The sequence below is a fragment of the Numenius arquata genome, chromosome 2, assembly GCF_964106895.1.
Source record: "Numenius arquata chromosome 2, bNumArq3.hap1.1, whole genome shotgun sequence".
NCBI classification, from domain to species: Eukaryota; Metazoa; Chordata; class Aves; order Charadriiformes; family Scolopacidae; genus Numenius; species Numenius arquata.
The window spans coordinates 119,287,454-119,301,588 of record NC_133577.1 but is presented as its reverse complement, the minus strand read 5'-3'; the positions used below and the strand labels follow the sequence as shown (position 1 = coordinate 119,301,588).

General features: G+C 38.3%; 1 protein-coding gene across 2 annotated transcripts in view; it reads left to right on the top strand.

Annotated features, from left to right (window-relative positions):
• The window catches only part of MAGI2 (membrane associated guanylate kinase, WW and PDZ domain containing 2), a 760,760-nt gene that overhangs the window by 699,826 nt on the left and 46,799 nt on the right, over nucleotides 1-14,135 (top strand). For both annotated transcript variants that reach the window (XM_074161622.1, XM_074161614.1), the window contains 2 exons: nucleotides 90-338; nucleotides 12,586-12,771. In XM_074161622.1, coding sequence (XP_074017723.1) covers nucleotides 90-338; nucleotides 12,586-12,771 — 435 coding nt within the window. The remainder of the gene's footprint in view (nucleotides 1-89; nucleotides 339-12,585; nucleotides 12,772-14,135) is intronic.

Sequence of the window (14,135 nt, the reverse complement as noted above, 5' to 3'; positions counted from 1 at the left end):
CTGTATTCATGTTGCATTAGCAAATGTAGTGTAAGTCACAAAGCCACTGAGCAAGTCAGACCGTAATACTGGTGTGATTTATGTTGCAGGAGAACCGTGCCCAGAGAATGGCAGAAGCCCAGGCTCGGTGTCTACGCACCACAGCTCTCCAAGAAGTGACTACACTACTTATGCTAACAGTAATCACGCTGTGTCTAGTAGCAATGCTACACCCCCCGAGGGCTTCACTTCTCACAGCCTGCAAACCAGCGACGTTGTGATCCACCGCAAGGAGAATGAAGGCTTTGGCTTTGTTATCATCAGTTCCCTGAACAGGCCCAAATCTGGGTCCACAATAAGTAAGTAAATCACATTTTTCAGCTTAGATTTTTTCCAAGTTCACCCCTAATAATAAAAATAAATTAGTTAAAACCTGACACCTGCTAATTTATCACTGCACAGATTAAAGCTGAAGGGACTCTCAAGATTGTTTCCAGGGGCACCATTTGTCTGTTGTGTCTTGGAGAAAAACCAAAGGTTATTCTGGCCTCCGAGGTTCTGTGCTTTGCATGCTCATTTAGCTGTCAGAGTACAACAGGATTTACCCACGAAGTAGATTTTCTTTGTTCCTATATCCCAAAGAGACACTCTGCAAGTAATCACCAGGGTTATGTGAATAAGTTATTTGTCCACACGCAATTGAATGATCCCTTTTTTTTTAATCAAGATGAAGTTCATGAACTGAAATAAAAGCTGAGATCACAGCAAACTCCATGACAGCAGCTGTCCAGTTCAGGCATTGAAGAAGAAACTGTAAAATGGGAAAACTGGTTAAACAGAGGTCCAAGGAGGCTGACTTTTTTCTAATTAGCTGGACTATACATAATATAAAAATTACGATTGAGTACAGGGAGATGGTGAATATAGTGGCAGGACCTGCCGTTAATGATTATAGTTTACTTTCTGTCCAGAAAACTAATATTTACCAGGGCTCAATTTTATTGCTTTAATATATATATCTGGTGCCATTTGAGATGTCCTAGGTACCTCCGGGGGAGGTTGGGCAGATGTGACATAAGACCTACAAGAGACTCAGACCCTTTGAAAGTGGTAGCTGCAGGCACTGGGCTGCTGTTGGATGTTTTAAATGGCATTTAATCAGTTGTGACATGAGCCCCTTGGAAGGAGGAAGTATAAAAGGCTTTATATTGAGAGACATCTGTATCTCCCACCAAATCCATCTGAAATTGTGAATGCTAACCACTGCTGGAGAAACAAGACAAGTAAGAAAATTTGCCATTTTGCAAGTTGTAGCCTAATGCAGTCCTTTCCCTGCGTTCAAGATATGTTTTGAAGGAACTGTTCTTTTGCCAAAAACTGCTTCCAGAGGAAATAAAATAACAATTTCAACTTTTAGGGCCAGACTTAACTCTTCTAAATTCATAGCAGAAAAGCAACTAAGAGTACTGGGAAAGTCATATCTTACAATAGCAAACGATCTCAGAAAACTTCTTTGCAGTATTTCATGATCGTGCAGTTATTAAAAAAGTTGCTTTTCATATTACCTCAGCTGAATTTTAAAAATCCATGATTTCCAGAATTAATATTGTAACAAAACCATGGATAATTATCCTCTTGGGACTCTGAGCTTTCACTTTATTGAATATAATAGCCAATTGGAAGTTCTTTGCAGAAGATCAGACAGGAAAAAAATAATCCATAGAGGACATTGAGATGCATATATATTAATCAGTTAAGTCAGTCATGAATTTTTCAAGAAAATTATTTCACAGATTGGGTTTTCAACTGGGGGAGATGGAGAGGAAAAGAGGAGTGGAAGAGAAAGAGCAAAAGTTCTGTGCAAGCAACCAAAAGTTCTATGACTGGAGTATTCTGCTGAGGACAACAGACCCACGTTCAAGATCTTGCTTTGCCTCCTACCCTCCAAAATGTTCTTGAGGTTATTTTCTTTCTTCCCAAGCAACTATATAGGTAGCCACTGTTGAACCTCAGCTGAACACCTCCAATAGTAAATGAAAATGACAGTCTGCTGTGGAAGTGACAAGCGAGTTTATTCAAATAATAACTGCATTGAATTTCAGTGATCCCAAAGAGCACCCAAATCCTAAGTTTAGAGAAACAGCAATGAACCAAAAAATTACATTCGCTGTAGTCAGTGACAGAATAGAGAAGAAATTACCCTTTCTATGTGAATTATGTTCCAAAAATGTAGTAGAAAAAATAAGCTGAAAATGACATACTCTGTCATCAGTAATAAAAAAAGGTTTAAAATCTCTGGTTATTTATAGTTTAAGGGAGATTAGTTTTCTTAATATTTATTTGGGCAAAATAGTTTGGGCTATAATAACAGGAGCACAGCCACTAGATTGAGGGGAAATTATTATCCCCTTTTACTCAGCACTCATTAAGACCTGCCTAGAATACAGCATCCAAGTTTTGGGCCCTTTGATAGAATCAGAACAGAAAAACTTCAGCAGCAGCCACTAACACCTCCTGAGGTCCCTTCCAGCTTGGAATAACTTGAAATCCTTTGGTTAAAATGCACAATCGGGGTAGAAATTGTATTAACAGTAGGAAAGTATCAACTGGATGTAGGAGGTGTAATGTTCAAAATACAGCTTACCTCAGTATCAGACTCTGGATCTGCGTGGTACCATGTCAAGCACCCTCGTAGCCACTCACTTCTCACAGCAGTAGTGCATTAGTTTGGTGAAATGTTGTACTATATTTCCAGTGTTTCTAGTTTTGGAGCCAGTGCGCTTGTTTCCAGCTCATGCATCCCCACATGGCACAGAATGATGACCAGAGGAAATGGTCTGAAGTTGCGGCAGGGGAGGTTTAGATTAGATATTAGGAAGAATTACTTTACTGAGAGAGTGGTCAGGCACTGGAACAGCCTGCCCAGGGAGGTGGTGGAGTCACCATCCCTGGAGGTATTTAAGAAACGTGTAGACGTGGCACTTCAGGGCATGCTCTAGTGCCCGAGATTGTTGGGTTGGGTTTTTGTTGTGATTTTTTGTGTATGGTTGGACTCGATGATCTCAAAGGTCCCTTCCAACCATGAAGATTCTGTGATTCTGTGCAGACATACCCTAAACATACGCAGTTAAATGTCGATGTTGTAATTGCAAGACAACTGTGAAAGAATCAAAATGGGCAAAACAAGTCAGAAAAGGAAATATCTTGTAGTGCCAGACACTACTAGGAATAGCACAGCCTAAGAAGTCGTCTCACTGGGAGCATCCTCAGGGCAAAGTGAGGAAGAGTTCCTTTGATTTCAGAGTGTTTATTTTGACAACTCTATTCCTCTCTCTACTTTCTTATAAAAGCAAAAGACTTGAGGACTTGGAAGTGTAAGTATCATCATTGCTTTTACTCAAGAAGGCAATTAATCGTACACTGAAAATATTTTCCTTGTTCTTGAAATCACTCTTATAAACTATGTTTTACAATCCAACAAATTACAACAGCTCTTGCTCAGTACAGGAGCGTGAACCTTATGTCAGTTTGCACTTGTGCTTCAAGCACTGTTAAAATCGAGGTAGTCATTCAAACAGAGCTGCTACTGGCCTCAGAGCTGCAGGTTCATGGGTTTGCTGCTTTGCAGTTGGCCTAAAGCTCAAGGGGTTACACGAAAACTCACCCTCTGGGTGTTTGCCAGGGGAGTTAAAACCGGCTCTGGCTGTGAAGCTGTAGGACCACCCCATGAAGCCAGAGGAGCAGTGCTCCAGCTGTGCCTTATATCCCTTTCCCACCCTCTGATGGAGTGTGCACTGCCTATTAGGAGTGCTTCACACTCCCTCTGACCTGGAAAAGAGCCACGGAAGGCTCGGGAGCTCCCAGAATTGAGGATGTCATTCTTCTTACAAGGCTTAAGTTCTTGGTAAACTTTTTTCTCTACATGCTTTGGAAGGGATTCATCATCACTGTTGATTTACAGACCTGCTTTTGCCTTGCAGAAGTTTTTAAAACACTAAGAGCAGGGTGAGGGCAGACTACAGCCATAATAAGGGAAAGACTATTTTTTCACATTTTGTAATAGGCAGCACTGTAGTAGTTGTCATTTAAATAAATTACTATTAAGTAGTTAGGAACCAGCCGTTAGACCTGGATATAATTTTGACTTACTGGTACCTGCTTAAACATCCAATTCTGGTGGCACATTTCTTTTCCTGTATTCTATAATGGTAGAAATTTTGTCTGCACTTTGTCAATGCATTGCTTGGGATGTTCTCTAATCCAGCACAGGGGATTATCTTGCAGCAAACTACAGTTCTGATGTGGCACAGATCAGGAGTGGAAAACAAGTGACAAGGATTGAATGAAGAGATTTCACAGAGCAAAGCAGGGGCATAGGCAAGGACAGCCATGCTTCAAAATTGTATCAGCAAAAGAAGATAAAGTGTATAAATAAAGAAATGTGTTTGAGTGGTACCTCCAGGAGCAGGTCGTTTGGGCTAGTGTAGAATCCAGAGGATCTTAGAGCACTAGGAGATTAAAAAAAAGAAAATTCACCTGGCCAGTCTCCTGACTGGTTCCTAATGAAAGGATCAACTTCTACTGCCCCTAAAACACATTATCATGCTTTACCCCAGACCTCATCCGTATTGAAGGGTGCTTTGTCGCTCATCTCTTCTCCAGACAGGCCACCTAAATTTGACCTTTCTCTGTGCTTTCTTTTGCTATGCAGGAGACATAGGTTATCAAAATTTTGTCATCTCCAGTGGTATTTCTTTCAAGGACTCAGTGTCACATTCCCAGCTGAATTGCCTCACAGGACAATACTGAGTGTCACATTACAGCTGAAACACTGAAACTGAATTAATTAATCTACCTTGGTTTAGGTTTAGGATAATACTCAATAGTGTGTGTCCTCTGTGGTAAAACTCCATTCTTGTGGAGCTTTTTAGGGTATCAAGATAAGTTCACTGTGCATCCCATGGAAAAACACTTGCAGCTAGCTGCAAATGGTCAAAAGGAGATTTCTGGGTGAATTTGTCCCAGAACTTTATGGAGTACAATTGTCCCTGCCTACTTCATATCTTCCTGCTGCTTTTACTTCATGTGCTTAGGACGCAGCTTCCTCTAGGAGAAGAAATTGTGATTCCCTGTAAATCTCTTAACACCCTAATTTCTGTAGAAAGAAACCATGTGTTGTAACCAAATCTTGTTAACTGGCAACTTCCAGTGAAATTGGAAAACTGGCAAGATTTCCATGAACTTTACTGTAGCAGGTACTGTCAATTAGCACAGTTATAAAATGTAAACAAACTGAAAACAAAGCCATAATCAATAAGTAATCTTTAAAAAATTAAAAGCAGAAGACTGTGCATATCTGGTATGCTCTTCCTGCTGTTTAGCAAAAGCGGATTTGAAGATTCAGTTTGCTGCTACACTGTGTATGCCAATGACTCCTGAATTTTCAAAACATGATAAAACAGAGTCTAATGGAAGAAGTTTCTCTCATTTCTCAAAACATGCAGTCTTACCTAAAAACATAAATCCAAGATAAGCCTCTGCTGACTGCAGAAAACATCGTTCTGAAATAAGTCCCATTCAATCCCAGTTTCTTTGAACTCCTTGCAGTTTAGAGATAAAAAACAGCTTATTGATCAATGGTGACTGAGATCTGAGACTGTTATTCGTGCTGCAATTTCACCCATGCTTCTTCGTGGGTAAGATGGTGCCTGAGGACACATTTTTCTACCAGTGACCAATCTACAAATTCTAAAGAAAGCAGAGCTTTGGAAATTAGGATGTCTGTCTACCCCACCTTAGAGATCTTTGGAATGGAGCAGTGAAAAGCCACCTGCAGCATGAGATCCCTGTGGAAGATACTTGCAAAGAACACTTGTGGGCAAAGAATCTGGTTTCTCATTTCTACTTGGCTTTGATATTCAGGTTTGAGCTGTTCTTCTGCCTCTTCGGCTACAAAAACACACTTTCTAAGCTTGTTTAATTGGTAGTATAATTTGGAGCTAAAAGAAATTGTTAGATTATTTAGTTTTTTCAAATCAATATATGCAATTAATAATAGTGAAATAACCTTAAGAAGTGAAAGAGATTTTCAATATCACTGAAAATACATTGCTGCAATTTGCAAGCATGAAATACTCAATTGGCTATTTGATATTTTCTGGAGAATAAAGCACAGAGGATCTTAATCAAACCACTCCCCTGCTTAGACAACTTCTGTCCTCCAGCGTGTTCCTTAATAGGTCATTTGGACCTAGTGGTGCTGCTCGTGTATTTTCAAAGAACAAATTCTGTAAGTTTTCTTAGCACAAACCTGGGAAGGGAATCAGGGTTTTTCTAATGATTCCACAGGGCCCATTTTGCTTTCATAAGAAGCCAAAAAGTACCTAAGTTCCATTAATTTTTTCTTAGATCTCCAGATTTCTAAGGTATGTGCAGTCCTTCCCACCTACCTTTTTATGCCTGTGTTATGCAAGTAAATATGCTCCATATCAGCATACAATGGAATGCTTCAATTCATAGATTCATTGACCTTATAAACAAAAGGGATACTTGTCATCTGCAATTATCCAGCATGCCACAGATTTCTATTTTCCAAATGAGTGTCACATAAAATAGTCCATCAATTTCAGGAAAATATTTTACCTTGATTCTAATATTAGCCCTGATAGAGAGTCCACCATACTCAGGCTTCCCAAATTCTAGATTATTCAGTCACAATGAAATTACAGATGTTTACATTTAATATATTCTCCCAATTAAAATCTGCTATGCTGGAACCTGCTGGTTGAATGAAAACTTTGCATGTTTTGAGAATTGAGGATATAATAAATATTCATGTGATCAGCTGTATAACATTAAAAAGGACAGCTGGCTCAGGAATGTTAATTTGCGTAGTTTACTATCTATATTCGTTAACATTAGAAAAGATTGCTAGGATTTATCTGCCAGAGGGTTTAATAGATAAAGTAGAGGTTTGATTTTTTTTTCCCCTTAACAGATCATTTTTGACATTTAGCTACTATATAGGGGAAAACCAGAAAAGTTGCTTTCTACAAAATACAGTCTCAACAGTTATCACTAAAAGTACTGAATAGATGTTGAAAAACTTCTTGATGTAAACCAGAAAAGCATTATCTGTGGTTACATCTTCTTGGAATCAACCATTTCTAGCATATGGGTCTCCCAAGTGAGGAGAAATAATTTTTATTTCCAAAAAACAAGAGGCTGATAAATACACGGTGTTAGAAGGAGTATCTGCATTCAGCAACTGCTCTGGCTTAGTGTACAGCTGACCCGAGCATATGGGCCCTCAGATGTAACACCACAGAATTTACTCTTTCCTTTCTATGACATGAAGGTGTGGGAAGGATGTTGATTTGGATCACAGAGAGCAAAAGTGGGTGGTTTTATCAAATAAAAATATTAATATAGAGAAAAATGTATATTTGTAGTTATCAGTAAGTTACTGGAAGCAGGCCTTAAACACTTTCTTAATGCAAAGATTTATTTTATACCATTTTGTCTCAAGTTTTTCATTTGGTTTCTCATTTGATAATGAGCTTAGAGCTGATCATTGCACAATTAACTACCTTCTAGGAAAGCATCAGCTGCTAGATGCCAGTGCTGGGTCAGTTTGTGTTCCTGTCACAAATGCTGTAAGTATCTAAAAGAGATTTAGGGAGGGAGGTTGATGGCTTCAAGTATCTGAGAAGCTTTGGTGCTCTCAGAATTCAAATCTTCCTGAAGTCATGAATTTTTTTAAAAACACACAGCAGAAAACTTAGATCCCATCATAAGATCCATTGTTAGAAAATGCTTCTACAGCATTGCTATTCTCAGCTAGATGTTTTTGGATCTAGGATTGCGACTTCTGCCTTGAAAGCTTTTTTTTTTCTTAAGCTAGATATCCATATATATCACTTAAGTATCACATTTTGGATGACTTGTTAGTATTACAGAAAAAATACCTATATATCTGTTTTGAAGGAATGTATGTTTCATATACACATACACTGGATCTCACTAATTTCCCATATTTTCAATAGTTAAAAAAAATCTGTATAAATCTCTGTTTACCATAATATTTTTCCCTTTCAGTATCGTACATTGTGTAGTCTGAAAGAACTAATAAATGAATTGTCCTGCAAAGGGGTAGCTTGTTTTCTGTGCTCACTCCTAGTGTGAATAATGGGATTCCTTAAAAAAAAAAAAAAAAACCACCACAAATCCAAGTGTTTCAGTGTTTCTATATAGTCTTCTAATATTAAATGCTGCTCAGGTAACTGTGTTTTGAAAGAAGTAGATCAAATTCTCTGCAGTCTAATCCAGCACGTGCTGCCACTGTTCAAAATGTACATATGTTTGGAGAACAGCTTGTGGCGAATTCTTAAAAGAGGTGTGAATAGATTAGTAAAAAATTTTAAGGGCGAGTGGAATCATTTATCACCAGCCAAGTGATCTGGGACTTCCTTTAAAAGATTCCATTATTAAATGCTCTCTTAAATTAAAAAAAAAAAAAAAAAGAAAACTGAAGATGCAATTTAAAAAAAAATACAATGTCTTAACAAAGCTGTAATTCAAAGCCAAACATGGGAGGTTTCTTCTTGAGAAGAGACTTGTGATGCTGGGAGAGATGGAAGAGCTGCAGAGCTCCATGCTGTCCCTGGCCATGACCAGTGTCAGAGAGGACAGCACCTACAGCAGACAGGGACCTTCCCCAGGCATCTCCTCAGCTTTCACAATGACTTTATTACTTAGTCAGCAGTGGATTCACTCCTGTGAATTTGTCTAATCCCTTTTTGAATGCATTCATTCTTCTGGCCCTCCAGAACATTGCCCCACCTTCTCTTCTCCAAGCTGCAGACAGGGAGCTCATGAGCTACTCCTGTGAGCAGAGGCTGTTTTCTGCTTCTGCCTGCCATGCTGTCTTTCTCTGAATCTTCACTAGCTCGGTGCTATGACTTCTGATGAGGTTACTGAAACTGTCAGCAGTACTCAGAACAGGTTGCCCAGAGAAGTTGTGGATGCCCCATCCCTGGAAGTGTTCAAGGCCAGGCTGGACGGGGCTTTGAGCAACCTGGTCTAGTGGGAGGTGTCCCTGCCCATGGCAGGGGGGCTGGAACTTGATGATCTTTAAGGTCCCTTCCAACGCTAACCATTCTATGATTCTACGATTTGGGTGCACAGTATTAACTAGAAATAGAGAAATAGTTTCTTTCATTTGCTACTCTTTTTCTAACTTTTAAAATTCTATTTACTGTTTTATTGAGTTTGTTTTTAGAGAAGTAGGCACACTTATTTCTAGATCTCTTGAGTGGTGATAATTAATTTAGGGCTTATCTCTGCTTAAGCTTAGGCAGGGTTATTTTTTCCCCATGTGCATCATCTTGCATTTCTTTTCATGAGACCTTGTCTGCCACTTCACTCAACCCACTCAGTACTGACAGTTTTACAGCTCTTCCGTGCCTGTTTTAGATGTGACCACTCTGAATGATAAAAATTCTCAATTATGGAAATTCACAGTTCATTTCTACCTTTGTTCTTTAGCTTTTACCTAATTAATTCCCTATGAGAGTAGCTCATTTTCATCCCTTCACAATAAGTATTTCACCATAAAAGGTTCTTAAAAATTAAAAGTTTTCTAACATATTCTAACACATTTATATTTTCATGAACAACCTGCATATCAGATAACCCTTAGAAGCACTCATGCTTATAAATAAATCCTTAAATAAATCCTTCCCTCCCAAGGCAGCAGCAGGGACCATGGTGGCCAGGATATTGTGGCTTAGAAGGAGACTTAGGCAGAACTCCACTGGGGAGAGCAAGCAGAAACTGGAAACTCCTTTGAATATTACTGGGAGAGAAGGAGCCAGGAGAAAAACTCTTCCTCATATTATCTAGAAATGCACAGAAACCAGCTTCTGCTGAATTGCTGTGAGTTTCATTAGTAATTCACTGGATTTGCCCATAAAGCCCTGATATAGCGTATCAGTGATCTCCTTTGCAGAATCTGATAGAGACTCAGGTTCCTTCTGCAAAAGCTTTCCACAGCCTGCTCTGCAGCAAGATCATATGGCAATATACTGCATAAATACAGCTTCAGAAGAGGAGCATTAAATCCTCAAAGACCAAAGTGCAGTAGAAAGGTTTGTCCTTGACAGACACAAACCCTGTTCTGAAGGTTATCTACTGTTGATCCTTCCATAGCACGGCTGAAGGAAGGGAGTGCAGTGATATCAAAACATTCATAGTAGATACCATTTTCAGGAAGGTAACGGCTATTAGACTTAAGAGGAAGGAAAAAGGAATACCAAGTTTCTCCTCTTTCTCCCTCCCTTCTCTTTTCTCAGGATTTAGAGCAGAATTGGACTCTCATGGCTCTACCACCTCCAGCTTTGAGTTTAGCAGACATCTCAAACATGCGGACATCTGCTCTGCTCACTTTTCAGGTGCAAGAAGTCAAAAAAAAAGTTGTTCTGGCAAATTAGATTTGCCAGATCTGGCAAAGATTTCCCACACATGCACCCCACTTGCTACTGAAATGATGTCTCTACTTAATTATTTAGGCCAACAAAAACATCTTCTTTAGGGTGAGCAATGGCAAACATGGGAATTTTAACTATGGCATCTCGGCCATAATATTTCCCCTTCTTCTTTCCTATTACATTTCTTGCTTTTTCATATAAGGCTAGATTTCATTTCAAGAAATTTCATTTTCAGGTCTCCACTGGTGTATAGTACAGACATAATAATTTCAGACAGAACTTTTGTTAGATATACCAGAACAGGCACATTTTAGTCTTAGCTTAAATGACTTTTGATGATGCTTTAAGAAATTATTTGACACGAAAGTTTCTGTGTGAATGTAAACTCTTTCAGTGTCAAGTTAGTCTTTTACTTGTTTACTTACTGATATTCAGGTGTGGCAGTTACACATCTGCATAGAGGGCAAAAAAAAATGCAAGTTTTGTACAAAGTGTGGCTATTCATATTTAGTTTAAAACATAAAAAAAATTAGGCATTGTGACATAAATTATGTGCTTATTTCCTAAGCAGCAAGACATTTCTGAAGTACACTAGTTGTGTCCATGTTACTAAAGCCATAATTTGATTTATATTCTTGCCTGAACTATAGTGGTAAAGAAGCATGCAGTTTGATTAGGGCTTGCAATTCAGAGTACTCACTTATATTTTTAGTTCTCAGAAAATTAATTTTTAATACTGTAAACAACACTTGCATCCATACTAGAAACAAAAGTAATTTTGATGTATGTGTATTGTGGCTTTGTGTGAGATGTGCAAACTGTGTTTGTCACCATCACCTGCAGGGAACGTTTATCGGAGGGCTGAGAAATTTGTTCTGCAGTGATCGAATATTCTGAACACGTCCTGTTAGGGCTTTGTTTTCTGTGAGCATTGATAGCCTAGATTTTTTTTAAAAAAAATCTTTTTTCACCTTTTCCAAGTTATCTTTAGATATTACAATTTTAAGAATATATTATTTTTTAAAAAAGAAATATAACTGGTTTGAAATACCTATTGCAAGTGGATAGTGAGGCCAAGCAGCTTTGTGCTAAATTTGCCAAGACTGAAGTGTGGGATTGGTAAAGGATACTCAGACACCATTAGGTGTCTGATATTAATAGAATATATAGTCAAATTTAATTGTCATAAGCATATTTATAAGTAGTAGAAAGAAAGAAAAATAACATGCTCTATGAGAAACCTAAATAGAGAGAAAAGAAGAGTCAGCTATAGTATAGGCATTTAGTTAAAAAACAGAGGAAAGTAAGGAAGAAACACTGGGAAAAAGATCAAGAGTAATATTTAGAAAATTCAATGGAAAATGAGGGAAAAGACAGAACAAGGGAATAGATTAAATACTCAGAAAGGCGGAGAACCACAGAGAAGAGCAAAAGGAGAAGCAAAGTTGATCTGTAATGTTTTGAGAATGGGAGGGGAGGGGTGTCTATTTGATGTAGTAAATGTGTCTATGCACTCATAATTAACGGTAAATTCATGCTGGCATGTATCTAATTAGAAAGCTGCACATCTCAATAAAACTTCAGTATGATTTCTATTTATCAATTAACATATCTGAATGGAGGAGGAGAACAATTTAGTGAAGGCTGGGCATTTTCAATGCTAACACCTATTTGTAAATAAAATAAATCATGATTGTAGTGCCTCTATTGCAACATACAAATAAAGAAATTCTGTAAACAAGGAGGTGGGAGGCAATTTATGACTACTACTTATTGTGCAAATTTATCCCCTTCACTGTTCAATGCCTTATTGTTCTCCTGAACTGTTTATTATCTTGTTACATGCCAGTTTTGCAAACTAGCAGGACTATAAACTGATTTTGGATTTCATATGTATATGCCATGTATATATGCATATCTGGATTCTGAATTTTCAGTGAAATCTCTACTGTGTTAATGCAAATGACATTGTGTAAGAATTTATATGCTTATATGTTTATACACAAGCTGTGTTTTAGTTCATATAGAGTTTTCTTCCAAATAAACTCATTTTCTTTTGCTTGTCAGCATCACCACTGATTTCACCATAAGTTAATTGTGACTATTGTTCCTTGTCTAGCTGTACCCCATAAAATAGGGCGGATAATTGATGGAAGTCCTGCGGATCGCTGTGCGAAACTTAAAGTTGGAGACCGGATCTTAGCTGTGAATGGCCAGTCTATTATTAACATGCCTCATGCAGATATTGTGAAGCTAATTAAAGATGCAGGTCTCAGTGTAACTCTTCGCATCATTCCTCAGGAGGGTAAGTCAATGGCCCTTAAAAACAGGAAGAAAATTTTAAGTAGCCTCCAATTAGCTTGAATTATGTCACCGCTTGAAAGAACATCTTTTGTTTCACTTTCTCAGCTGTAACGTACAGCACACCAAAATTACAGCCTTAGAACTAGCTCGAATAATATCTGCATTCTTGAAAAGGTTTCTAGTTATGAAAAGGGTATTTAAAGCAAACCTGGAGAAACCTGAGAGCAAGCTGAGTACCGGCAAGTCTGTTTTAATGTCATTTGGACGAATTGTCTTCTACATAGAAAAGCACCCTACAAAAGAGCCAGGTTTTGAGTTCATGTCCTTATATCCTGCTATAAACCAAACTAAAGTTTGGCAAAGTGACTCACAATGACTGCAGTGGCTGTCACCAGGCATGTTCAGCTGCCTGTGACAAAGTGATGTGAAGGAAGAGTTCAGATTTGGTAGTTTCCTCCATGTATATCACTATAAATGCACAAGGCAGGAAAGAACTGAACTCTAAATTATCTCATTTGTAATGTGAGGATAAGGGGACAGACTCATTATTCTGGTCATTACTCCACAACTAATCAGTGAAGATCTTTTGATGTTGGTTTCATAGGTTTTGGGGTTGATTTCAGGGTTTTTTTTAGTTTAGCAATGTGCTGTACTGGTGTATGAATTGTACTGTATTAATGAGACTGTGGCTTTATTTCTCAGTATGAAATATCATCAGAGATAGGAATGTCACATAGCAAGTAATGTAATTACTTAATGATCCATGCTCCAGTTAGACAACCTTCACCTTCTGCTGCTGCATCCGACAACGGGACAAGGAAGAGTCTGACATTGGCCGTGCCCTGCAACTGGGGGAACTTAACTACTTTGTTAAATGAATTCAGTGAAGGGAAAACCACAAACATACACAAGTTCAGAATTCATACCAAAGAGCTGCTGTATAATCACTGGAGGTCAGTTATTCAAGCATCTACAAACAAGTGTGATGCTACATACAGTCCTTGCAGCTTATTTAGGCCTCCCTGGTACCCAGATTAATTCATATTAGTAAATTGCTAATAGTTCAGTGGTAGAGATGGATCACTTAAATTAAAAAGAAAGCAGAGGTGCACCTGAGATGAAGTGCTACAAGATGTTCTTGGGTGCTAGTGGTGAGAAATGATTTGTGCCCAAGGCATGGCTTCCCTGTGTGACACTGGACACCTCATTTGCCTTCTTGATATTAGCTTCCCAGCTTATAAAACTAGGAAAAAATCTAATACCTCTGTAATGTACTTTCAGGTGAAAAATGCCATATAAATGCAAAGCAGTTTTAGAAGCAGCTTATGATTTGACTAGTTCATCCATAGTTATGAGAGTAATGTA